Raw genomic sequence first — 27,173 nt, 5'->3', positions numbered from 1 at the left:
GCCTGCCAGGCTTCTCTGTCCATGGGATTCTCCAGGCAAGAATACTGGAGTGAGTTGCCATTCCCTTCTCCAGGGGATCTTCCTAACCCAGGGGTTGAACCTGGGTCTCCTGCATTGCAGGCAGATTCTTTACTGTCTGACCCACTAGGGAGTATGCTCACTGGTAAAATGAGAGAATGAAGCATTAAAGGAAAAAATTAAAAAAAATTATCTTTTTAATGAGTAGGGAAAAGTAGGGAAACCCTCAAGTGTCTTTCATAATAGAGGAGACAGATTAACACTCTCATTAAAAAAACAACAAAAAAAACCCTGGAATATTAATGTAAAGAAATGCTAGGCAATTCTGTTTAAAGATTGTTTCCCCTTTCTCTGGTCTCATGTCAGCCACACACAGCTGGGGTCTGCTATCCCCTCCAAAGACAAGTCCAAACTATAAGCCGCATAATACTCGAAGAGTCCCAATTCTGAACCTTCCGTCCTCCCAGTACGTGCATGCAAAGCCAAGTGGCTTCAGTCATGTCCGACTTTTTGCAACCCACTGGACCCACCAGGCTCCTCTGTCTTTGGGATTCTCCAGGCAAGAATACTGGAGTGGGTTGCCATGCCCTCCTCCAGGGGATATTCCCAACCCAGGGACGGAACCTGTGTCTCTAACATCTCCTGCATCGGCAGGTGGGTTCTTTACCACTAGCACCACCGGGAAGCCCTCTGTCCTCCCCAGGTAGCCTAAATCTGGCAGCTGACTTTATGTACAGCAGGAATGTTGTGTTTGCTCGTCTAAGGAAAAAATGGATGTGAGTACGCAAGGGTCTAAGTGTACATATGGGAACGGGCCTCTGTGGCAATAGAGATATTTTCCAAATGATGTTAACTTCACATTTCTTCTGGATATATAACAAGGATAATGGAGTTGAGTCTGGTTTCTTTCTTTCCTCTTTTATTTTTTTCTTTAAGAAAAAGACATCGTGCAAAACTAAATGTTGATAATGTACAGGAAGATATTCTTATACATTTCAGATAAGAAATTGGTACATTTACTTTGTAGAGTGATTTGGCAATATCTAGCAATGTTTAGCATATGCATTTGCTATCCAGAAATTCCATTTTTAGGTATATCCTCTTGGGAAACTCTCACATTCTTTAGCAAGGAGACATATAAAAAGGCAGCTCACTATAGTAGTCTATAACAGCAATACCACTGACAAAAATCCCGAGAGTAATCAGTGGGGGAGAGGTGGTTGAGAATACACAGAGGAGCTGAAATGAAGAGTCTGGTTTCACGGCACTCAAAATAGAAGATCCAGGGATAAGTAATTTAACTGTAGGGTGTGGGTGGCACATTAACTGGAAAGGAACATTCTTTTTTGCTCTAAGTACTGAGTTGTGCCTATTCTGTCAGCCAGAAACTCATAAATACCCACCAGGTGCCAGCACAGTACCAGAAAGCCTGGCACCAGAGAGCCTACCCTTCAGTTGGGAAGCTTAAGATCTCAATAACCGAGCAACAGAGAACAGCCGAAGGGTGGGGAATGTGGCACAGGTTAGATAGATCGGAGACAGACTCAGTTCTTCCTAAGAAGCCAAGTTGGTGGGGGCCTGGGTGGGCCTCTGAATTTTCCGGGCAATCTTGCCAACATGTCCATTTCCAGCCAAGTACACATGTGCAGAGGGAGCTGTGTGCACTGCCACGAGAAAGGGCTGAACTGGCCTGAGCATATGCTTTCAAGCATTTTCAAGTGTTTCAACCATAACCACTATGCGCTGTCCACTAGACAATTCCATGGAGCCTTGTCTCATGTTTCCCTGGTTCCAAACTTACAGCACACCCTTCACCAGCTGCACAGAGGACTGGGCCCACAGCGCTGGCCGATGATATGCCAGAAGCCCCTGACCAGCCTGTAAACGGGTCTGGCCCAGCTGGTGGATGTCTGCCCTTGTCGAGGCCCACATGGACCCTGGGCTGGGGTGTTTTCATCTGAGCTTGTTCATAGCTGCATTACAGGAACAGCTGTTACCAGGAGAAACCGGGAGCGGCAGAAGGACTAAGCGCCTATGGCCAAAACTAGCTTTTCGGGATAGTCCTGACTCCTTTTGTCCTTTACCTCTGAAAACTCACTGATGGTCATGTCCTCCTTATTTCACCCCCATTCTAGGTCCCCCCCACCTCGACTCCCACCATATCTACCCCCTTGAAGACACTAATAGCCATTTAAGCTGGCTTTCCTGACTTTGACACCTGTCCGTCCAGCCCCTCTTCTGACACCACTGGAGAGCTCCTCCCTTGATCCTACAGGGGTGGGGGCGGGGGGCGGGGAATCCACTTTCCCAACCTGAGCAAACGCCCTCCACAAACTGGCAGTTGCCACCTGACCAGCCAGCTCCTTGGGCACGCTCCCCCAGCTGTCCTGGACTCACCGCGTGTCTCACACCTCTCTCCTCTATGCACTGAACTCCTCTATCTCTGATGCTTCCTGCAGAATGGCCAACAAACTCATCTCTCCAAGTGCTACTCAAAGTCATCTTCTGTGAAGTCGTGTATACTTGCATTCCCCCATGCCCAGCCCCCAAGGGTCACCTACTTCTTTCTGTAAGGACCTCTGTCCCTCCAGGGAGTGGACTGATTGCTCCACTGGCTGGACCTCCGAGCACAGACGCTCTCACCAGCCTTGAGCTCCAAACGCAGAGCGCAGCCCGCAGGCAGCAGGCACCCCGCTTCACGCATGCGCCCCGCTCCACGCATGCGCCACCCCGCCCCGCCCCGCCCCGCCCCGCCCCTCACCTGCTGGGTCCTCAGGGCGTCCAGCTCCCTCTCCAGCCAGGTGCGCAGCCTCCGCTCCATCTGCTCGCGCTTCTCACACGCTGACTGCAGCTGGGTCAGGGCCTGCTGCAGCTTCTCGACTTTCTCCACATATGCCTGCTTCTCTCGGAGCTGAGCAGAGTAAAAAGGAGCACGGGATTTAGACTGTGATTCTTGAAGCTGGAGTGGAGGTGAGGGCGGGGTGAGGGGGAGAGAAGGTCAGAGTACCTGGAGATGCTGTCCTTTCCTCACTCCTATACCTAAGCCGTGCTGAAACAGAAAAGATTTAGGCCAAGGCCAGCAGTTACACCTAAAACGGCTGGGATATTCTGAACTGAAGACCCTAAGAAGTCACCTGCTTTCAGTCATTCACAGAGCTCTGAGCTCAATCCTTGGTTATTGCTTAGTACTTACAGCATGTACGGGCATTGGAAATGAGGTTAATAAAGAATTTTTAAGTGTCATGAGGAAATGATTATTCTATAATGTTAACTGAAAAATCTAGAATCAAAAGTTATATACAACATCATCACAACTATGTCTATCATCAATGTATGAAAAAAGACTGAAAGGAAATGAAAGCATTGTGTTTACCTGTATAGCAAAAAAATAATTTCTCGTCTTCTTTCTTCTGTATTTTTCAAATTTTCTATAAGTATCAATTACTATCGTAACAGAGAGATTGTGTCTGTATGAATATATGCATGTGTATCCATTTGTGTATGTGTGAATAAGTATAAATATTTCTTATTGTAGATATTTGGAAGTAACTTTCTCCTAAAGATTTCAGAGCCCTTTACGGATGAATAGCTGACAGCCCTGGAGAGAAGGATGGGGCTAATGAACATGCAAACCACACAATAACTGAGGAGAAACAGATTAAGGTAAAAATGATTTATGTAAATGTCATGTCAGGTATGAATTTAGAACCATCAATCAACAGCTTCAAATTCTTACCCTCAGAGTTTGTTTTCTCCCAATTAGGCGTCTGGTCCATGTTCATAAATTCCAGGCACATTTCTAACTTGCTGGGGATTGGCTGGGGCCAAAAATCAGACTGAGGCATTTATCTGGTCCTGGGTGAGTAGACACCAGATGCTACTTCCTGTCACTCTGCACCTCAGTGTACAGACGCTTGGCAGGTGGTTCAGATCCTGAGTTCAACCCGACTGCACTGGCAACATGCTAGTGGAATATGCTAGTGATTAAAGTACTTGCTCACTGCGAAGGTCGGTGTCTGACTTCAGCAGGCAGTCCTGCCGTGACCAGTGCCTGTGTCCTAGCCAAAGCCACTGCGATAAAGAAAGGAGAGGCTTCTGACCTTTTGCAGGGAGTGCAGACAGCAACAGCCTTTTCCACACCTGCTCTTGGGCTTAGTTTTCCTCTGGCTTTTCCTTCACTGTGACTTTGGTTGCTTGAGGACCTACTGACTGCAGGTTCCTGTGCTAGAACAGCCTCATCTGATAGAATATTTTGTGAGTACTGTTCATATACCACTTACCATGTCCTGGATTGTATACTGTTTTGAGTGTGTAGCCCCTAAAATACTAAGATAAGTGCCACAAGATCTGTCTCCCTGGGGCAGAGTGTGCAGTATGTCCCCAAGGCTTGGGACAGTATCTGCCATCCAGTTCAGTAAATATTTGTTAAATGAATGAATTAATATTAACTCTAACTGCAGGATTCCTAAAGACATGGTTCACTCTCATTCACCCTTGTAATAGCCCTAAGCCCAGCAAGGAGTATGTAATGATGAGGGTGATTAGTCATAACCGTAATTAATCACCCAACATTTTGCAAGCACAGCATGCCAAGCCTTGTGCTTTATATGCAGTATCTCGTTTAATCTGCCCAATGACAGTAAAGAAGGTAAAGTCTTACTATCTCGATTTAACAGATGAGAAAACTGAGGACTGAATAGGTTAGTGATTCACTCAAAGTTACACAGCTGATTTACCCATCCTGGGGTCAGGATTCTAACTCATGTCTTCTGCCTTTAGAGTCCAAGCACTTAAGCATTGTGGAAAGTTACGGTAAGCCCTCAGTGTGAGCCATCTGAACTGAGTTAACACCCTTCTTTAATAAGAACAAGGAGGGATCCTGGAAGCCAGACACATGAGACATTTTGGAGAAGTTATGTACAATCAGTCGAGGAAAGATCTTATAAATATAATGACAAGGGAAGATCCATAGTGGTGATTATAAAGAACCTGTCTTCAAGGAGTTCACAACTTTGGCTTTAACAGAAATATTAAATAAAAAGGTTAAAAATAATCATTTTTCTTCACTCCACACATGGAGATGGGCCCTTGAGAAATGATCTTAGTTATTATGGATAATGAGTCCCAGCCTCCATTGCTCAAAGCGGGCCTCCGGTCCTTCAGGGGTTAAGGTTACCTTCTGTAGCAAATGATTTCCTATTTAATGAGCTGCTTGGTGGTGACAGGGAAAACTCTGGGGCTGTTGCCTGAGATAACTCATGCTAGCATTAAAACTAGCAGGGACATCCCTGGTAGTCGAGTGGTTAAAATGCCACACTTCCACTGCAGGGGGCATGGGTTTGATCCCCAGTTGGAGAACTAAGATCCCACATGCCACATGGTGTGGCCAAAAAATAGGGGGAGAAAAAGAAAATTAAGTATAAGTTGCTAGAAAAAAATTGTGGGGTTTAACAGATGGGCCTAGACAATGTATTAAAAGAGCAGAGACATCACTTTGCTGACAAAGGTCCACATAGTCAAAGCTATGGTTTTTCCAGTAGTTAAGTACAGATGTGAGATCTGGACCATAAAGAAGGCCAAAGAAGTGATGCTTTTGAATTGTGATGCTGAAGAAGACTCTTGAGAGTCTCCTGGATGACAAGGATATCAAATCAGTCAATTCTAAAGGAGATCAACCCTGAGTATTCACCGGAAGGACTGATGCTGAAGCTCCAATACTTTGGCCATTTAATGGGAAGAGCCGATGCACTGGGAAAGACTGGTGCTAGGAAAGATTAAGGGCAGGAGGAGAAGGGGGTGGCAGAGGAGGAGATGGTTATATAGCATCACCAACTCAATGGACAGGAATTTGAGCAAACTTCAGGAGATGGTGGAGGACAGAGGAGCCTGGTGTGTTGCAGTCCATGGGGTTGCAAAGAGTCAGACATGACTGAGCAACTGAAAAACAACAAGTAGTACTAACTTAACAATCTTTGCCTTTAACTGCTCAGGCTTGAAGTTGAAGTTTGCCGAGACACTCGAGTCCCTTGGCACCAGGAGATGTTTTTGGAAGGAACAGTTTTTCATTTTCAACAAGAATAAAAGCACTTAAATTAATAACAATACTGCATCCTGTGTGTCAAGCACCAACTGGGCTCTGGTGGAGCATATTTCAGTCCTGTGTCTCTCTGACTTCTAGTTCCTGCTCTCCACAGCAGGTCTGTTCAACTCAGCCCCACCACACAGGGGCTTGTGCAGCCAGCTTCTCTGTGCTGCGGTATCTACAGCCTGGATCCTGGAACTGGGGCCTCAGGAGTGGTCATTCTCCTTCCCTGGTCAGGCTTAAAGGAAAAGTGCTTCCCTGGTGGTTCAGATGGTAAAGAATCTGCCTGCAATGTGAGAGGCCTGGGTTCGATCCCTGGATCAGGAAGATCCCCCTGGAGGAGGGTATGGCACTCCAGTATCCACTCCAGTATCCTTGCCTGGAGAAGTCTATGGACAGAGGAGCTTGGTGGGCTAAGGTCCTTGGGGTTTCAAAGAGTCAGTCACAACTAAGAGATGAATGCTTTTACTTTCTACTTCTCAAAACTTCACCTAAAGGCTTGATTTCATCAAAAAAGCACTAAACTCATAATGCTTGAGCAGCATCAATATTTCCTAGACTGGGGCGTGGGGGGGGGGGCGGGCGGTGGTCATTGCTAACTGAGCCAACTTCTAAAAACTGGAGACAGGTTTGCTGAATACCATTCCTACCCCACCCAGTCATAAGACTGGGCCTTTTTTACGCACGCGAGAACCCAAAGATACAACACTTGAACTGTTTTCTTAATTGAGTCTCCTTTCTGCACAGGCACCAGTGGTTCCCAGTCCTTCCATTTATTTCCAGCCCCTGGACACCTGCCAGGTGGTGGGCGGCAGCCTGGGTTTATCGCTGAGACTGAGCTCTTTGCTGACGTATTCACCACTGCCTCTCATCCTTTGCCTGACTCTGGGGTGGATAAACTCTGTTTTTACTCATTTTTATTTGAGAGGTCGCCTACATTGCTCCCCTGGAGTTGGCTCTGGTTAAAGTTGCTGGGTTAGGAAACAGACATGGAGGCCCTTGGGGCTCTGGGCACCACCCCTTGTACCCCCCAATTCCCCTGCGGGCTCACCTCCTCTTCCAGCTTGATGACCCTGGCCTGGGCGTTGCTCAGAGCCTGGTCTAGGATCTCGATGTGTCTCCGGTGGTCCTCACTCGCGGTCCGCACTGCCGCCAACTCCATCTCTAACTTCTCCTTTTCCTTCAGGAATTCCTTGTCTAGAAGGGAGACAGGAACAAAACGAGCTCTATCAGAAAGCACTCCCCGTCTGGGCTCCCCGCCAGTCTACATCTGGCAAGAATTAGGAGTTGAAAAACATGCACAAAGTGGAGGCTGGAACTACTGCTTCTGCTTCTTGTTCATAGGGGTGGTGTGTAAGGCAAGGATTTTCTTAAAAACCACTGTTAACTCTAGATATATTCCAGGTCACAGCTCCAGAGATGCACAGCACACACAGATCTAGTGAGCCCCTATTCTCAGGTGTTCATTTCTGCACAACATTTGCTTTAAGCCTTCAAATTAACCTTGGGCCAATGATTTCCTTTTCGGCTCACAAGCTCCCCACTTCTAACTTCCAAACCAGTGATGGAAAGGCAGGCAATACTAATGATAACACTAACACTCCCGTTCACTGAAAAATAAACCCCGGTCCAGGAGGTTCAGCTTTCGCTCTGAGGCCAGGCAGCAGAGGGGAGCTTCAACCCAGGCCTCCAGTCTCTGGCTGGGTCCTCGTCCATGTAACTGAGCTTCACCTTTTCTCTTGGTTCTGTTCATGAGAGGAAAAGCAAAGTGATCTGGATGTGTGCAAACAGCCTTCCTCTCCTCCACTGATGCTGTAACTGAGGGTGATCACATCTCTCCGCATGTGGCGCGCAAAGGGCACCTCCCCCTTGCCGCTCCCACCTGGCTCTCCCACAGCCTCGCCCGCCGTTTGACAAGCAGACAGGGCCCATGGTGTCATGAGGTCAGTATTTTTTATGGAAAACATGTCTCCTGTTACAAAGCAATGCAGGCACACCTCAGAGATGCTATGGGTTCTACTCCAGGCCATAATAAAGCAAGTCACATAAATTTTTTTGGTTTCCCAGTGCATATAAAAGTTATGGGCTCCCCAGGTGGCAGTATTGGTAAGGAACCTGCCTGCCAATGCAGGAGACGTAAGAGATGCAGATTCGATCCCTGGGTCCAGTAGATCTTAGATTATATTGTAGTCTACCAAGCATGCAACGGGCTTCCCAGTGGATAAAGAATCCGCCTGCAATGCAGGAGCCCAGGTGACGTGGGTTCAATACCTGGATTGGGAAGATCCCCTGGAGTACAGAAGGGCAACCCACTCCAGTATTCTTGCCTGGAGAATCCCAAGCACAGAAGAGCCTGTCGGGCTACAGTCCACAGGATCCCAAGGAGTCGGACACAACCGAAGCAACTGAGCACAGCACAAGCGTGCAGTAATAGGACTGTGACTAAAAAACAATCCTCATACTTTAATTAAAATATACTTTATTGCTAAAAAAGGCCCAAACAAAACAGTACTGTCAAAGATCATTGATCACGTTACCATGACAAGTATGATAATAATGAAAAAGTCTGAGATATTGTGAGATTTACCAAAACATAACATAGGGACTGGAGTAGATACTTTTAGAAAAACGGCACCAAGAGACTTACTCAAAGGTTTGTAACTACAAACCTTTAATTTGGGGGGGGGGGGAAGGCAACCAAACAAAGTGCAATAAAATGAGACATGTCTGTATATTTTATTTTTAAAGTAACTTAGAATATTTAGATATGTTGTTTATAATATGGAGAAACTTGAATGGACTTAATGTGTAAAATTAAGGGATTGGTTAAATAAAATACAGTAAACCCTACAATAGAATAGGATGCTGCCATTAAAACTAAATAAGAGACTATTAGTGATGAGGAAAAAAATCTTCATTGTTGAAAAAAGGTGGCTACAAAACCCTGTGCATACTCTTCGATAGTTGCAGAAAACAGGGCATTTAACAGCAACAACAATAGTTACAAATTGACTTCTTCATATATGGGATTTTTAAAAGTATCATTGATATCAGTTTCTCATTTAAATGATTTCTTCTCTGCAATCACCTTCTGTGTTTTTTCAGTCTTTTAACTTTATTGAGGCTTTCAATGGCTAAGTCAAAGATCTCTCTTGGTAAATGTCACACAGAATCTGAAAATATGTTTGTCATTTTCAAATATCTTTTGATATTGATTTCTAATATAATTCCACAGTGATAAGAGAACAGACTCTGTATGATTTCAATATCTTTAGATCATAAATTTCTTCACCTTGTTTTATGTCCCTGGATATGTTCCAATGTCTCCTAGTTTAGAGTCTATGGGAACTTGAGTAGAATTTGTATCCTACTGTTGTGTGAAAAATATATATATCTTAATTATGTTGAACTGTTTCATTGTGCTTTCAGGTCCACTATATCCTACTTCTATATATTCATTCTATTACTTTTTGAGAGTTTAATACTGAAACTCCAACTAAAAATCTTAATTTTCTACTTAAAAAATAATTGTAACATATAGTGGAACTACATGTAACCTTGTTCTGTATTTTTCAAGTCTCCTATAAATGTGTTATCATAATTTCATAATTTAAAATATAAAAAAGAGAGGAAAAAAAAAGAAATTGATTTCTCTGTGCCCACATACTCAAATGCCTCATACTGGTTATCTAGTCCTCCTAGCAAACCAAACTGAAACACTAAGAACCAAAGTCTAGAAGCTGTACAAGCTTGTGATAGTGGTTTCATTCATTCATGATTTCCTTGGATAGCCACTCATTCATTTAGCACAGTTATCAAACATCAAGGACTGGTCTTACAGGCACTGAAGCAGTAGAAGGAATGCCGCTTGTAAGGAGAAGGGAAAATGTGGTTCTGAACATAGGGCGAAGACATTTTAGGGCTGCTTATTGTTGTTCATTTGCTCTGTTGTGTCCAACTCTTTGAGACCCCATGGACTACAACACGTCAGGCTTCCCTGTCCATCACCAACTCCTGGAGCCTACTCAAACTAATGTCCATTGAGTCGGTGATGCCATCCAACCATCTCATCCTCTACTGTCCCCTTCTCTTCCTGCCCTCAGTCTTTCCCAGCATCAGGGTCTTTTCAAATGAGTCAGTTCGTCGTATCAGGTGGCCAAAATATTGGAGCTTCAACCTCAGCATCAGTCCTTCCAATGAATATTCAGGACTGATTTCCTTTAGGATTAACTGATTTGATCTCCTTGTAAAGGGACTCTCAAAAGTCTTCCCCAACACCACAGTTCAAAAGCATCAATCCTTCGGCTAATACTCAGTAAATAACTCACAATTTTAAAGCCAGGAGGAATCACAGGAAATATCACCATCCAGTTCTGCCCCCTTTGCTTAACACGTGAGGAGAGGGAAGCCCGGGAGCAAAGGCACTTGCCCAGCGTGCCCGCCAGCTGGGGCAGAGCCAGGGACAAAGGCCGGTCTCCTGACGGCTGCTGTGATGTCCTTCCCGCCTGACTGCACTGCCCTTGCCCCGTGAGCTTATGTCAAGGGAATCAGCCTACAATGGAACAGCTTCAGAATGGATAGAATGAATGAGCAGACTTGTAAAGAGAGCGCTGGCTGAGATGGCGAGAAATAATGGCATCTCTCAAAAACAAAGTGAGGCCATTAACATCCTGACCCAGAAAAGAGCATTACTTTTCAGCTCCCATATCCCACTGCAACGACCAACTGCCTTCTCCCTTTCAGTGGCATGAGATGCTACTTCTGAAACTTCCTTCCCCATGCATGCAAGAGGCCTAAACAAATGGGCCAGAAGCTCTGGGCATCCCCATCCACAGCCCCAGGCGGACCAGAGCATTTCACGCCTTCTGTGCAAAATTACTGACATTTGAGCACTAGCTCCCTGGGTTTGGACAACATCTGAACAGGCATGGTGCCCACTGGCCTTGTCCAGGCTCTGGAGGGCACCCAGGGGTTAGCTTCTCAGCAGGCAGACCTGGGGATGCACCACTGGATTTCAGAGTTTCTGCTTGGTTATCAACCTAAGCTTAACACTTTCTGTCTTTGTTGAGGGCAAAGACACCTCAGGTTTGACCAAAGGCAAAGTGTAGAAGCCACAACTAGAGCTTCTTGCAGTTTGCAAGTTGATCACAAACACTGCCTTGTCACAATGACAACTATGACAACTCCTTGGATTTCTGGATTAATGAATACTCCTCCCTTCCCCCGACACATACAATTCCAGTTTTTGCTATTCCCTTGATTGGCAGTATCAAACTGTGGATAGGGGATGGACTTTGGCATCTGAAAGAGCTGGATTCAAATCCCAGGTTCACCACTTTTCAGCTTTGAGGCCTTGGGCAAGGAATAACCTCTTTGAGTCTCAGCACCTTCATCTATCAAATGGGAAAGATAAAAGCTACATCATGGAATTGTTGTGATGAGTCTGTTGACAAAGATGAGGCAGATAAAGACTAAAAGGACAGAAACAGATAGATCTTTATCTCTTTAGGTCATTATTGAGCCTAGACCATTGCCTGGCTCAGTAAGTGTTGTTGAATGAATAAATGAATGAACGAATCTCTACTGGGTGCCAAGTTCACTGCCAACAGTAAAATAAATGGCAGCTCTCATTAGCAGTTAGCATTTGACCTCCTTGGGGTCTCCTGACAGCCTTTGCTATGCAGCGGTCCACTTCACCTCTGAAGCCACCACTCATCAGATGGCTGGTACTGACCTTGAAGTTCTCTGGCTCCCTTCTTCTGCCCAGGCTCCCTGAATCTCACAGTTGGCACATCAGGACAAAGATGTGGGTACTGGCGGGGAGACTGCATTAGCTCTGGAATTCCTGGGTTCAGACATCTCTGCCCTGAGTTTGATGACCTTAAACTTTAGGCTGAAGCAATGTTAATGTCATTCACACTGGCTCAGAACTCCTTGTCCATTGATAGGAAGTGCTCCCGTTTTAAAGACAATGTTCATGACAACTCGTGTTTGTGAATGGCTACTGTGTCCCAGGAATGGTGACTTACATTATTCCCTTTCATTATTCCATTCATGATCTCTCCTTTCAGCTTACTCTACGAGGGAGGCACTGTTAGGATTCCCATTTTCCAGTGGAGAATGAGTAATGTGCCCACAGAGGTGATGCTCGTCAGTAGGAGAGCCAGAACCCTCACCACACCTCTGTAATGCACGTTCACAGGCAAAGTGCCTCATGTCTCCGCTGTACAAGCATGAGGGGTGAAGACCTCCGGGATGACAGAACAGGAGGTTTGGGAGAGCATCATCGCTACCAGCTCATCATGGCACAGGTTTAAGTATGTCACGGGTCATATCATCATCTCAATATACGGCAACTGATACTACACGTGTATCTTTTTGCAAATATTAATTAAGTATTTGCTATGTGGAGGATTCAGAGTACTGGACAAAAGCATGAACCTTTTTCCTTTTAATTAACTTTTACTGGAGCATAGTTGTCTTATAATTTTTTTTTAAACACTTTAAACTTTTTATGTTGTATTGGAGCATAGCCGATTAGCAATGTTGTAGTTTCAGGCGAAGAGTGAAGGGACTCAGCCATACATATACATGTATCCATTCTCCCCCAAATCCCACTCCCATGCAGGCTGCCACATAACACTCAACAGAGTTCCATGTGCTATACAATAAGATTTTGTTGGTTATCCATTTCAAATGTAGCAGTGTATACATGATCTTCCCAAAGTCTCTAACTATCCCTTCCCCTTTGGAAACAATAAGTTCATTTTCTAAGTCTGTGAGTCTCTTTCTGTTTTGTAAATAAGCTTATTTGTACCATTTCTTTTTATATCCCACATATAAGAGATATCATATGATATGTCTTTTTCTCTGATTTGCTTCACTCAGTATGACACTCTCTAGGCCCATCCATGTTGCCGCAAATGGCATTATTTCCTTCTTTTCAATGGCAGAGTAATATGCCATTATAAACAGGTACCGCATCTTCTTTATCTATTCCCCTGTCAATGGACGTTTAGGTAAACAGTAAACAGTATGTTTACTGGTAAACAGTGCTGCAATGAACACTGAGGTGCACATATCCTTTCGGATCATGTTTTTCTCCGGGTATAAAAGCACAAATCTAATATCAAGTTTCCTATACAGCTTTGTGACTCAGAATAAATGAACATCTTTGTGCCTCAGTTTCCTTGTCTTTAAGGTAAGGATCCTACTCACCTACTCACCAACAGTACTTATTTCAAAATGCATATATGCATACAGCAAATATAAACTATGACATGCTAAGGCTATTCTTCTTGTCCAGCAAGTGTGATAAATTCTCAGGCTACAAGGTGAGTAGGCCAGAGCACCCTGCTCTTAGTCGGGTGGGAAGAGAGGCAGGGACACAGGCAAAGGCCCTGGGACCAGCTGCTCTAAGAGATGGTGGCACAGTTTCTATGACAACACAGGGAGGACCCTTGCTGCAAACCCAGGGTAGGAGGAAGAGGGGCTGCCAAGGCAGTGAGCCTACGTGGTGGGGTCACCGTGCCCCTTAATCCCCTGGAGACACTTCAGATGTCAGGGCCATCTGAAAAAGTCATCTCTTGGGGGATGCCAAGGGTGAGTCCTATAAGTGAAACCATCTCATAGGAAGGTCCCTGCAGTTTACTAGTGAAGCCCCTCGGGATGGATCTTGAGAAAGACCAGCCTCACATTAAACTTCTGGTCGAGCTCCAAGGTATATACTGAGAATTCTTAGAACAGGCAAGTTGACACAAGGGAACTCATGCCCAGAATGGTCTGTTTACTCAGTGGATATGAATTACCCTCGACTGTGTGGAGTGGGGCGTTGTTTAGCCTGATGGCTCCAGTCCCATTTACACAGAGGCTGTCTGCGCGCACACTGTTGACTCTGGAAACCACAGCGATGGTGTGGGCTTTGTAGCCGGCCGACCTGGTACGATCCTGGCACCTTCACAGGCTGGCTCACTTTGAACACGTGATTTCCCCTGTTCAGACTCCATCTCCTCCGATGCAACTAAGAAGGGATTTTGCAGGAATGTTGTGAGGATTAAAATGACGACCTAGGTGGTACTAGTGGTAAAGAATCCAGCTGCCCATGCAGGAGACATAAGAGCCACGGGTTCGCTCCCTGGGTTGGGAAGATCCCTGGAGAAGGGACTGGCAACCCACTCCAGTATTCTTGCCTGGAGAATCCCATGGACAGAGGAGCCTGGCAGGCTACAGTCCGTAGGGATGCACAGAGTCGGCCATGACTGAAGCGACTTAGCACATAAAATACCTACCGTGGGGCTTGGCATTTAACAGACACTTAATAAACAACAAGAGCTGAGACGCATGACACTGGTGCTTCTCCTGCCCCAGGAACTGTGCCTTCAGCTTTACCACACAACCTCATTTCATGAATCCTCGCATCAACTCCGTCTGCCAACTGGAAAATCTGAAGCAACATGAGCTATGACACTTGTGACAGGTCTCATGGTAGCTTCTTTTGTGTCTCTACCCATAGGGTCATCTCTCGGCTTGAAAAAGAGCAGAAGTCGATGGAAATGAGAACTGGGTCTAGAATTCAAAGAAGCTCCCCTCCCGTCTTACCCTTCACCTTTGCCAGTTCTGGGCAAAGTCTGCAGTGGACTGTCTGTTTCAAGTGTTCTGCAATTACTATTTGAGCACCAAGCTTAACTGCTGGCTGAAGCACAGGGTGATACATCCTAGTAACCTCTGTGGAGAAACACTGAGGGTGGAGCCTGGGCTGCGGGGTCTGGCAGTGGAGGTGTCAGGGCACCATGCCCTGCACTGCTGGGTTTTTGTTGTTGTTATTTTTAGTTGGAGGATAATTGCTTTACGATGTTGTGCTGGTTTCTGCCATACTGTGATGCGAATCAGTCATATGTATACATATATGTCCCCTCCCTCTTGAACCTCCCTGTCACCTTACCCACCCCTCCAGGTTGTCACAGAGCACAAGGCTGGGGATCCTGTGTCATATAGCAGCTTCCCACTAGCTATCTATTTAACATATAGCCAGTCAGTCAGTCAGTTCAGTCGCTCAGTCGTGTCCAACTCTTTGCGACCACATGGACTGCAGCACACCAGGCTTCCCTGTCCATCACCAACTCCTGGAGCTTACTCAAACTCATGTCCATTGAGTCGGTGATGCCATCCAATCATCTCATCCTCTGTCATCCCCTTCTCCTCCCGCCTTCAATCTTTGCCAGCATCAGGGTCTTCTCCAGTGAGTCAGTTCTTCATATCAGGTGGCCAAAGTATTGGAGTTTCAGCTTCAGCATCAGTCCTTCCAGTGAATATTCAGGGCTGATTTCCTTTAGGATTGACTGGTTGGATCTCCTTGCAGTCCAAGGGACTCTCAAGAGTCTTCTCCAACACCACAGGTCAAAAGCATCAATTCTTTGGCGCTCAACTTTCTTTACAGTCCAACTCTCACATCCATACATGACCACTGGAAAAACCATAGCCTTGACTAGACGGATCTTTGTTGGTAAAGTAATATCTCTGCTTTTTCATATGCTGTCTAGGTTTGTCATAGCTTTTCTTCCAAGGAGTAAGCGTCTTTTAATTTCATGACTGCAGTCACCATCTGCAGTGATTTTGGAGCCCCCCACAAATAAAGTCTGTCACTGTTTCCATTGTTTTCCCATCTATTTGCCATGAAGTGATGAGACCAGATGCCATGATCTTAGTTTTCTGAATGTTGAGTTTTAAGCCAACTTTTTCACTCTCCTCTTTCACTTTCAAAATTTAACATATGGTAGTATATATTATATGTTTCAATGCTACTCTCTCAATTTGTCCCACCCTCTCCTTCCCCTTGGGCTTCCCTGGTAGCTCAGATGGTAAAGCGTCTGCCCGCAATGCGGGAGACCCAGGTTCGATCCCTAGGTTGGGAAGATCCCCTGGAGAAGGAAATGGCAACCCACTCCAGTACTCTTGCCTGGAAAATCCCATGGACTGAGGAGCCTGGTAGGCTACAGTCCATGGGGTCGCAAAGAGTCGGACAGGACTGAGCAACTTCACTTCTTCACTTCTCCTTCCCCTGCTGGATCCATCAGTCTATTCTCTATGTCTGTGTTTCTATTCCTGCTTTGTAAATAGGTTCATCAATACCATTTTTCTAGATTCCTTATATATGCATTAATATATGACATTTGTTTTTCTCTTTCTGACTTACTTCACTTTATATAACAGGCTTTAGATTCATCCACCCCACTAGAATGGACTGAAATTCAATCCTTTTAAAGGCTGAGTAATATTCCATTGTGTATATGTACCACAACCTCTTTATCCATTCATCCACTGATGGACATGTGGTTGCTTCCATGTCCTGGCTATTGTAAACAGTGCTGCAATGAACACTGGGGTACCTGTGTCTTTTTCAATTATGGTTTTCTCAGGATATATGCTCAGTAGTGGGATTGCTGGGTCACGTGGTAGTTTTTTCCCCTAATTTAAGGAATCTCCATACTGTTCTCCATGGTGACTGCATCAATTTATATCCCCACAGCTGTGCAAGAGGGTTCCCTTTTCTCCACAGCCTCTCCAGCATTTAGTGCTTGTAGATTTTTTGGATGATGGCCATTCTGATCAGTGTGAGCAAATACCTCACTGTAGCTTTGATTTGCATTTCTCTACTAAATGCGCTGCTGGTTTTTAATGCAGAGCTCCAACTTATGGCTGAGCTGATGAGGGGAGCAAAGCTACAAACTGGCCCTTCTCAAGCAGGAATTAATTTTCTAGGCCTTTCTTTTTTAAAATTTATTTATTTTTAATTGAAGGATAATTGCTTTACAATATTGTGTTGGTTTCTGCATAACATGAATCAGCCATAGGTACACATATATTCCCTCACTTTTAAACCTCCCTCCAATCTCCCACCCCTTCCCACCTCTCTAGGTTGTTATAGGCCTTTCTTGATATAAAGGTTTTTTGATAAGTTTTCCCCTAAGCCCAATATAGCTGGAGGGACAGAGGAGTCTGGCTACCACCAGCATGACCAAGGGGTGACTAATTCACTAGAATGCTTGGAAGGCAAAAGAGAGGTCCCTTTCCAAATATCACAGAATGTAATTTATATGTGGAATCTAAAGAAAAAAAATACAAAAGAACTTATTTATAAAACAGAAATAGAGTCATAGACATAGAAAACAAACTTATGGTTACCAAAGGGGATGGTGCTTGTGTGTGGGGGGAGATATTAATAAATTAGGAGTTTGGGATTAATACGTACACACTACTGTATATAAAATAGATAACCAACAAGGATGGACTGTACTGCACAGGAATATACTCAGTATCTTACAATAACCTATAATGAAAAAGAATCTGAAAAGGATGATGATATATATATACATATATACACACATATATATTTATATATGTATATACATAAAGTTGAATCATTTTGCTGTACACTTGAAACTAAAACAAAGTTGTAAATTAACTCTATATCTATCTATATAAAGAGGCAAGTACATCTTTACCTGGAGTAGACGGCTGTCACAGTGGCTGCTCAGAGAACTCTCCACTTGGAAAAATGTCTACTATGGTCCCCGTTTTGCAGGGCTAAATTCCAAGCAGCCGCGTCTGCATTACAAAGACCTTCTCATCCCCAATCCCACTCTCCATGTGACAGGAGCAAACCTGAAGGGCCCTGTGACCCGAGCCAGGCCAAGCGAAACGTCTGGAACTGCATGAGGGGGCGCCTGGGCGAGCGGGATGCTGACACAGAACGGGAGCCCAGCTCTGAGGCCAGGGACCACATCCCACATGCATGCCGGACAGAGCGTGTACATGCAGAGGGTGAAGAATCAAGCAGATGGATATGGAGAGGCTATGGTAGGAAGGGGAGAGGGAAAGGGAAGTCCCCCCAAACCATCTCCCCTTGGATTCTCACAGACAGGCTGGCCTGGGTCCCTGGCCCCTGCGAAGCGTGTCTACACATCTTGCCTAGGGCCTCCTTCACATACAAGGATACTACAAAAACAAAAACAAAAACAAACCCAAACCCAACAATAATAGTTCTCTTATCCAGGGCTAAGCTAGCCCAATCAAATTTTTCTTTTTGTAACCAAAAGGTCAATAATACATTCACTGTTCTTTCTTTACACCTCTATGCTCTCTTCCACCAAAAAAAGCCTTGGACTGCAAGGAGATCCATCCTAAAGGAAATCAGTCCTAAATATTCATTGGAAAGACTGATGCTGAAGCTGAAACTCCAATACCTTGGCCACCTGATGCGAAGAACTGACTTGCTGGAAAAGACCCCGATGCCGGGAAAGACTGAAGGCAAGAGGAGAAGGGGACGACAGAGGATGAGATGGTTGGATGGCATCACTGACTCAATGGACATGAGTTTGAGTGAACTCCCGGAGTTGGTGATGGACAGGGAGGCCTGGTGTGCTGTGGTTCATGGGGTTGCAGAGTCGGACACGACTGGGCAACTGAACTGAACTGATTTCCTTCTCCACCAAGAAAGGACCTGGTAGTAATGCCTCAGGACAGGCTGCCCAGGACTCGTGGCAACAATTCTGGTAACTAGACACTGCTCCACCATGCTGATAAAATGGACTCCTTCTTCTGGAAAGACATCTGAATAATTATTTGCCTTATTATCCCTTCCTAAAATGTCCCCTCCTGTTTCTTCTTCCTTAGGATTCTTTGGCCATATCCTGGCACCATATCTTGTAATTCTGAGCAGATGTGGCAGAGGAGCCTATTCCAAGGGTTGGCTATGATTCACGGAATAACTGGAGAGTCAGACCCACTTGCAAGTCTTCTCTGCTGGGGTTATGAGAGTGGAAAGACAAGAGGAAGGTACTCCAAGTACTTCACTATAAGCCAAGCTATTTAGGTTCATTTTGCCTCAAAGATATTCTCTTAATGCCCTCGGAAGCTCCTTCTTCCATCTGCCCTCACTCCCTCACTCCAGTTTGAAAGCCACATTGACATATCCAAAAAATATAATCCAAACAGAGCACTGTTTACAGCACGTAAGAGCAATCTGTTCACATGAAGTTTATCTGATGCAAAACAACCTGAGAGATGATCTACCTTTAAAAGCCACACTCATTCTTTCAGAAATTCTAAAGTGACAGAATACAAAGCTGACCCCATATCCTCCTGGTTTGGCTTTTTGCTGTCTTTGTAAAATGGGCTGATAAAAGTTTCTCAGGTAAGGAAGCTCATTATTTCAGACCGGGCTGTTGGGCTCCCTGCCATCCTCGTACGCGCGTGCGTGCTGTCATGGTTCCCGGAAACAGGGAGACAGGGGCTGTGAGTGGGCGGCTAAATAAGTCTGTGAACAAACACAGAACACTCTAGCCAGGGTTTGCTTTAAATGGCTAAGAATGAACTGTTTCAAAATGAATTCTGTAATAAGAAAGATTAAGAACCAAACTCTGTTCTGCAGAGTCCTGGGAGGAGGAGGGGGAAGGGAAAAAAGGGATGCTGGGCCAGGTAGGAAGGAAGGGGCTCCTGACAAACGCGCCCCTGTCCTAACCAGAAACCTGTTTTGGCTTCGTGCGTTTTATCTGAGCTTCCAGATAAGCGTTCTTTTCTTCTTTATTTTGGCCACACCGCTCAGCATGGGGGATCTTAGATCCTCGACCAGGGATCAAATTTGCACCCCCCTGCATTGGGAGCATGGAGTCTTAGCCAGTGGACCACCAGAGAAGTCCCCAGATAAACTCTCTTTAAATAAGACCTCTGAGGTTGAAAGCTAATAGTTCAGACATTACAAGGGAAACACTGATTTGTGGAAATGGCCGCTGTTAAAATGTAGGGAAGACACTTGGAGAAATGAATCAATATGGGAGGTAAAGCCTTATGTGTGAAGGATTCATTCAGTCTTCATTGCCCAAAGTTAAAAAGAAAATAGAAAATTTCCCTTTTACAAATGGAGAAGGAAATGGCAACCCACTCGAGTATTCTTGCCTGGGAAATCCCATGGGCAGAGGCGCCTGGTGGACTACAGCCCATGGGGTCACAGAGACGTAGCCACGACTTAGCGGCTAAACAGCAGCAGCCTGGCAGCTACATTACTCTAACATACACATCTGTTTTCCAGGCCCACACTGAAGGCTACACATTGATTCTTGCAATCAAGGAGACCTCTCCTGCATGGGAGAACCTGCACACATACACTTTGAGGGGGAAAGCAGTTCTTTCACGAGTGTTGACAGTTTTCTACTTGTACTCCAGGGACAGTGGCCAACGTCTGAGTTAATCCTTCCACCTCCTGGACTTACTGTATACCGTGTCTAAATCCTTTTATCTTTGTAGGATTTTAGGGATCTAAGATAGTAGAAATGTTTCCTATGGGAAGAAATAGAAAAAGTTTAGGCAACACCTCACTGAACGAGTATTCTATTAATACATGATCAAATTCTAACTCAATCTTTAAAAATTCAAAAATAATCCTTTTCAGATGCTTTTCCCTGGAAAGTAACAAACTCAAACCACAAAATCTACTGATCTAATTGAGGAAAACAACACATTTGGTCTTATCATACTCTATTTATCTGCTGCTCTTTAGTATCCAGACAGTGAGTTTAATACTGCAAAGTGCTTTTTATAGCACCCAATGTAAAATATTTCAGGTATGGATTTGGCAAAATATCTGAATAGCAGTAAAAGCTCTGTCAATATAACCTTTTCTAATCTAATCATTTTCAGTATTGCATTTTAATTTTAGAAACTATACTTATACTTTCAAGTATAATTCATAGGTATTTTTTAACCTGCCTAAATACATACACAACCTGCAAACTTACTCAGCAAAACCTTCTATATTCATACATCCATTCACCCGGCTCAGCCTCCTCATGTGCTGTTTGACCTTCCACTTTATATTTTTAACGTGAAGTAAAAACGTACTGCTACTTCTGTGTCACTGCAGACAGCATAATAAATTATGCAATGCATTAAAAATGTCAGGATGCATAGGGCATTTGATTTTGACTATACACCCACGCATGAATCGATTGTCAATGAAACCTGATGGCTTACACTTTCTATAATCTCCACAGAGGTCCTTTTTTGCCTTCTCTCTTCTTCATACAAAATGATAAACAGCGGACACGTCTGTTTCCAAGTATGACAAAGTCAGAACCTACCAGACAATTTTGCTGCCCCTGCAGAAAACAACCACAGAGCCTGGACATAATGCAGAGACCAACAACCTGAAGGGAGTAAGACGTGAAGCAGGGGGACAGATGGTGAGGGGAGGCCTTTCGCTGCAGAGGTCAGAGCTGCACACGCTCGACCTGCACGGGGGCTGGACTGTGACAGCTGTCATGGCTTGTCGCACTGTACACTTAAAATGCGTAAACTTTACTGTGTGAAAATATAGGTATGTGTTATAAACCTATATTTGGTTTAATTAAGGGCCTCCCTGATCATTCAAATGGTAAAGAACCTGCCTGCAATGTTGGGCAGGTTTGATCTCTGGGTCGGGAAGATCCCCTGGAGGAGGGCATGGCAACCCTCTCCAGTATTCTTTCCTGGAGAATCCCATGGACAGAGAAGCCTGGCAGGTGACAGCCACGGAGTTGCAAAGAGTTGGACACAACTGAGAGACTAACACTTCACTTTCACTTCAAGGCATTATTATAATATGTATAATAAAACTATGCTTTCTAAACGGGACCTCTGAATGGCAGACACGGCTTAACACCAAAACCTGGGTGAAAGAAGCAGATGCTGGGGAAACTGTTATATGTGGGAACGGAAGTGGTTTAATCTCCTGATCAGGGAGAAATAAATGAGTCACCTGCAATTACAGATTCTCCCTTCCTTTAGCTTCTGCGAGCTCTTCCATTGTCAATTTCATAACTTGCTTTGAGCAGATCCTTTTCTTCTTCTTTCTACCAAACCACAGTCTTTGTCGGCAAGAAGCAAATTAGAAGCAGATGCAAGCTTATTTTTAATGGTCCAAGACCAAATTTTCTGAACTTAAAAGAAACACTTTGTCCCCTCAAAGTTCTTGGATTCCATTAAGATACAACCGCATATTCTCCTTCCAATTCATGAACCAAAAATAATTTCAAAAACTAATTGTAAGAAACCACACCCCAAGGTTACTTATTGTAATTTGTTTATTTTTTATTCTTATCATCCAGAGAACAAAGAGTTTAATTTCATAGACGTTTTGAGAAAACTTAAGATTCTAGGCTGGTCTCAATAATTTTTTTGTTTTAGTATCTGAGGAGATATACTGAATTATCCAGCAAGGCTTTTTATTATAATTGGCTCAGGTTCAAAGACAGATGTAAAAGGTTAAGAAACATAAAATGTTCATTCCAGTAGCTAGAACTCATTTGAGATGACTTGAATACACTATCATTAAGTTACAGTACTGGGCTAAATAATTTGCAGTAAAAATTCTAGTACAAGAATTATTTATGTTTGCTTACTAAGCTGGATTCTTCTCTGGGTAAACAATGTGAAATCTCTTATTACTCCCAGAGCCAACAGAGATGACCTTTGGAGGCTGGAAAGGAAAAAAAAAACATAAGAAAAAGGAGGTCCCTATTCTTATCATGGTCTTGCATTAAGTACTGAGGGGGCCTTGGACAAATCATTTAATCATCTTTGGTCACAGTTTCTTCTTTAATGAAGCATGGAGGCCACGCTAAGTGAGCTCTAAAATCATTGGGAATCCAACTCTGCTACCTGTCTCCAATGCCTGGTACACAGGAAGTGGCTCTCGAGAATCAGGATGCCCTGGGTTCAAAGCCTGTCTGCTCCACTTACCTGCCTGTATGACCATGGACAAGTTCTTTAACCTTCCTGTGCCCTAGTTCGCTCATCTGTTAAAGACCTGTAATACCTACTTCACAGGGCTGCTTGCAGGATGAACCGGGACTGTGCACTGACAGAGGTCAGCACGGTGCTTGGTGGACAGGAAGTGTTCAATCCGTGGTGGCCACCTCACCGTTTTTGCATGATCTGAACCAGGACCTGAAGGCTAGATTATGAGGGAGCACACTTGCAACTCCACCTAAAGGTAAACTTTGAACCATCAGATCAACAGCCTCTGAAATCACTGTCACTCATAATGGCCATCAGATGGCTTTTAATGAGCTCCAGTTCAGAGGATACACACATGGCTAGTAACCAGACTTATGGCCATTCAGATACTCCTCAATCCAAGAACTGTAGACCTCACCTCACAGCAGGATGCTTATGGGTAGATTAATGGCCCTGCTGGGAGATGGACCCCTAAGACCTCGGCACCCAGGAGGCTACCACTGGTGGCTAACCACAGGACTACCCTGCCCTGCCCTGTTTCCACCATTAGCTAATTACGGATTCCCACTGGACTAACAAAGGCTTGTAACTGCATTCATACGTGTCTCAGTTAATCTCATGTGAAATAACCATGCTCACCTAATTAGGAATGAAGTAAAAGATGACTAAAACCCTACCAGGAAAAGAAAATAACAATTAAATCCTGATTTATAAATTGGGACAATTAACAAAATAAGATCTAATAAATATTTCTGAAGTTATTTTCTATCCTCCTTCTTTGTTGGGGCTTCTCCTTTCCCTTCCTCCTCCATATGCATGCATGCTAAGTCACTTCTCCATAACCAGTGCCTAAAACAGAAGTCCACACACGATGGCCTGCAGGCTGAACCCAGCGCACAGCCACACCATCTGTCCATGGCTAATCTACAGTGACTTTCAGACCATAGGGACGGAGTTGAGTAGCTGCGGCCCCCAAGCCTAGACTTATTTACAGGCTGTCCCTTTATGGAAAGAGTTTCCTGATCCATGGTCTAGAACACAGCTCATTCATAGTAGGTAGCTAATAACTGTTTTGGACAAAATGATAATGGTCATCATTTCATTCAACATCCAACAAGTGCTTAATGCTTCCAAGCACCAGGCCCTGTGCCAGCTTCTGGAAACATAGCAACCTGAGACTACAATGGTGAGAATGACAGGGTCCATGCCCTCATGGTGTGGACAGTTTAGAAAGGGAAGGGAGAAAATGGTCATCCAAATGGTTCCTTATTTACAGTATGATGAGTGTTTACAAAGGGAACAGGGAACTGGAGGGAGATATAAAAGGAAGACTGGATCTTATCTCAGGCAGCCTTCTCTGAGTAACTGCCATTTAATTTGAGCTGAGACCTGAATGTGGATTTCCTGGCTCTGAACTGTCAGCGAAAGTGAAGGGTCCCTGATGCCACATGAAATGCAAATGGGTTTCAGTCTGTGCTTTTTCCATCCATCCATCTAGCTATGAGTGCAAGGAACACAGATCATAATGAAGTTTAAGACACTTGATTTTTCAACCCTCAAACAGGAATAGTAAGCAAATAATTTAAAAACCAATGACATGAAAATCATAAGCCACGTTCGCTTGTTAGAGACTGGACATCAACATGTGACCAAGATACAGGTCTGTCATCAGCTCTGGCTCTTCAGGCAGAGAAAATCAGCCTAAATTGAATAACATTAATTTTCACACTTGGGGAGAAGATTTGATGGAATGTAAACAGACACCCTGCAGGCTGGATGCACTGCTGGTTGTCATGAAGGTTTGAAGTTTCTCAGTGCTGCCTGTCAAGGTTGATCAAGTGGTGTAAGCAGTCACACACTCTGCTTTCAAAACCTAGCAAGGCTCGGCAGGCCACACAGGCATTCCTTGGGAACATGGCCCATTTCCCCACCCTGAAGACTGGCAGGTTCTTCTAGAGAAGGTGGAGGAAGGAGGCAAAGGAACAAGAAGAAGCGATGCAGAATAAATGTATAGCCTTACAAATCCATAAATGCAAGTCTGCAGAATAAATGCATAAAGTCTTCTTTGCCTTTCCTATCACTGATGAGCCCACAGAGCTCTGCTGGCTGAATTGGGAAGATTTTGTTCTCTATTTCTTTCGATGAAATGTAGGTACAGGGAGATTAAGCATCTAACTTCAGGTCACTGAGCATGTGAGTGAGAACCCAAGAACTGGAGGATGTGGTGACTGATCCAAAATTAGGTTGCTTAAGCTTGTGCCTATAAAACCTTTGCTTTTTAAAACTGAATTTTTAGTCCTAGTAAAGCAAGGAGATCAAACCAGTCAATCCTAAAGGAAATCAACCCTGAATATTCATTGGAAGGACTGATGCTGAAGCTCTGATACTTTGGCCACCTGATACAAAGAGCTGATTCACTGGAAAAGACTCTGATGCGGGGAAAGATTGAAGGCAGAAGGAGAAGGGGATGACAGAGGATGAGATGGTTAGATAGCATCACTGACACAATAGACATGAATCTGAGCAAACTCTGGGAGATAGTGAAGGACAGGGAAGCCTGGTGTGCTACAGTCCATGGGATCGCAAAGAGTAGGACATGACTGAGCGACTGAACAACAACAACTAAATTCAGAGGCCACCTAAAGGTTAATTTAGGGCAAGAAAATTTTCTCAGTTTAAGAAATGTACCTTATGTGTTATTAGCTAAGTCATATTTATAAAAAGTAATAGCCACATCACCAAGACTTTTTATAGCTTTAGCAAGTAAATTGTTTAAATCACCAAAATATCATGTTACTGATTATGTTAAAAAATGTTTACATAGTTGAATATTTTAAAATCCATTGGTTAAAAATCCACTGGTTCCAAAATAAAACCTTATTGTATAAACTAAAAAAAAAAAAAAGAAATGTACCTTAGCAGGCTTTCGTGGACATTCCCTTCCTCTGCCCAGGATCTGATGTGTGGTGTCTGGCATGGTCTATGGACTGGTTTGTGCAAGAATATGGCAAGCTGCCCCCAAAACTTTCATATACCATAGTCAGCCTTCAACTTCAACATGACCACAGTAGAGTAAAAGAGGAGTCAGGGAACCAACTACATTTTAGTACATAGTAGTCATTTTCATGAAAAATACTACTGTTCCTGGAAGTAGAGGAAGATTCCCTTTACCTGGATATCTTCCTACTTGAAAAAGCAAGAGAGGAGGGGAAGGGGAAGGTGAAAGGCAAAAAAGAAAAAAAAAAATCAAGCATTTTTAAGTTGCTTCTATTCTATTGTCATTAATAATTTCATGTAATATCTTGAAATAACTGAGCAGAACCAGAGGTAGCTCCTAGCATGGGTGGGAGATTTTGAGCTAAAAAGAACATTTTGATACTGATGTGCCATGATGAAAATTTCAAGCCTGTTCTTACAAGATCTCCCACTTTTACTCATTTCCTCAATAAACATTTATTGAGCGCCAGGTACATAAAGATCCAAGGGGTTTTAATGAAGGCTGGGGCTGGATGTTGACAAAGAATGCCTGTAATTCTCCCATCTAGTGCAGGAGATTCACACTAAGAAACGGTGCCCACAGAGAACATAGGCAAAATAAGTGCTGCGGTACGGGCTTCGCGCCCAGGTGGCAGCTGCAAGCACCATCAGGCCCACAGAGGAGGAGGGAGCCCAGTGCATCCACGTGTGACAATGTCGAGCCTCTCCTTCCTAACGAAGCCCGACAGAAACCCACAGCAGGATGTAATGAAACACAATGAGGATTCAGAATACACTCCTTATGCTCTATGTGGGTCAACAGAATTAATATTTCTGTCATTGTAATTTCTGCTTTGTGTTTCACATAAGCCCTTAGAGGAAATACAGAAAGAAGGATTTTCTTGTAGGAAATTATTTTTGCCTCTTTTATGTTCTAAAAGAGACAGAAAATCAAAGTATCTAAAGTAAGACTTAAGATGATGATTGTAAGATAAATTGAAAACGGCAAATTATTGTTATTTTTAAAACAGTGGTTCCACACTTTTTTTGGGGGGGGTTCATTTTTAAACCCATGGGGATTATAAAGGAAATCAAATCCTATGAATTACTCTTATTTATACCCATAACTTATTAAACAAATAAATGAATGTCCCCAAAATATTTTTTTTTCTTAGAGAGGGACATTTAACAGATAGAATTTAATATACATAGACTTCAGTTTAACCAAATATGCTGAACCCATGAGGCCTAAAGAATCCCACGGAGTGAATGGGGAGAGAAGTTTCTGGCCATCCTGTAACACACATGGGTTTTATCCTGGAATAAT

The 27,173-nt window shown here is 44.0% G+C and overlaps 1 protein-coding gene across 6 annotated transcripts in view; it reads right to left on the bottom strand.

Annotated features, from left to right (window-relative positions):
- The window catches only part of AMOTL1 (angiomotin like 1), a 199,678-nt gene that overhangs the window by 25,831 nt on the left and 146,674 nt on the right, over nt 1–27,173 (bottom strand). For all 6 annotated transcript variants that reach the window (XM_070384289.1, XM_070384290.1, XM_070384294.1 and 3 more), the window contains 2 exons: nt 7,152–7,297; nt 2,780–2,929 (listed from right to left, as the gene is read on the bottom strand). In XM_070384289.1, coding sequence (XP_070240390.1) covers nt 2,780–2,929; nt 7,152–7,297 — 296 coding nt within the window. The remainder of the gene's footprint in view (nt 1–2,779; nt 2,930–7,151; nt 7,298–27,173) is intronic.

This window comes from Bos mutus, chromosome 15 (assembly GCF_027580195.1).
Source record: "Bos mutus isolate GX-2022 chromosome 15, NWIPB_WYAK_1.1, whole genome shotgun sequence".
NCBI classification, from domain to species: domain Eukaryota; kingdom Metazoa; phylum Chordata; class Mammalia; order Artiodactyla; family Bovidae; genus Bos; species Bos mutus.
Note: the sequence above shows the minus strand (reverse complement) of the source record. Positions and strands in the feature narration are given on the sequence as shown.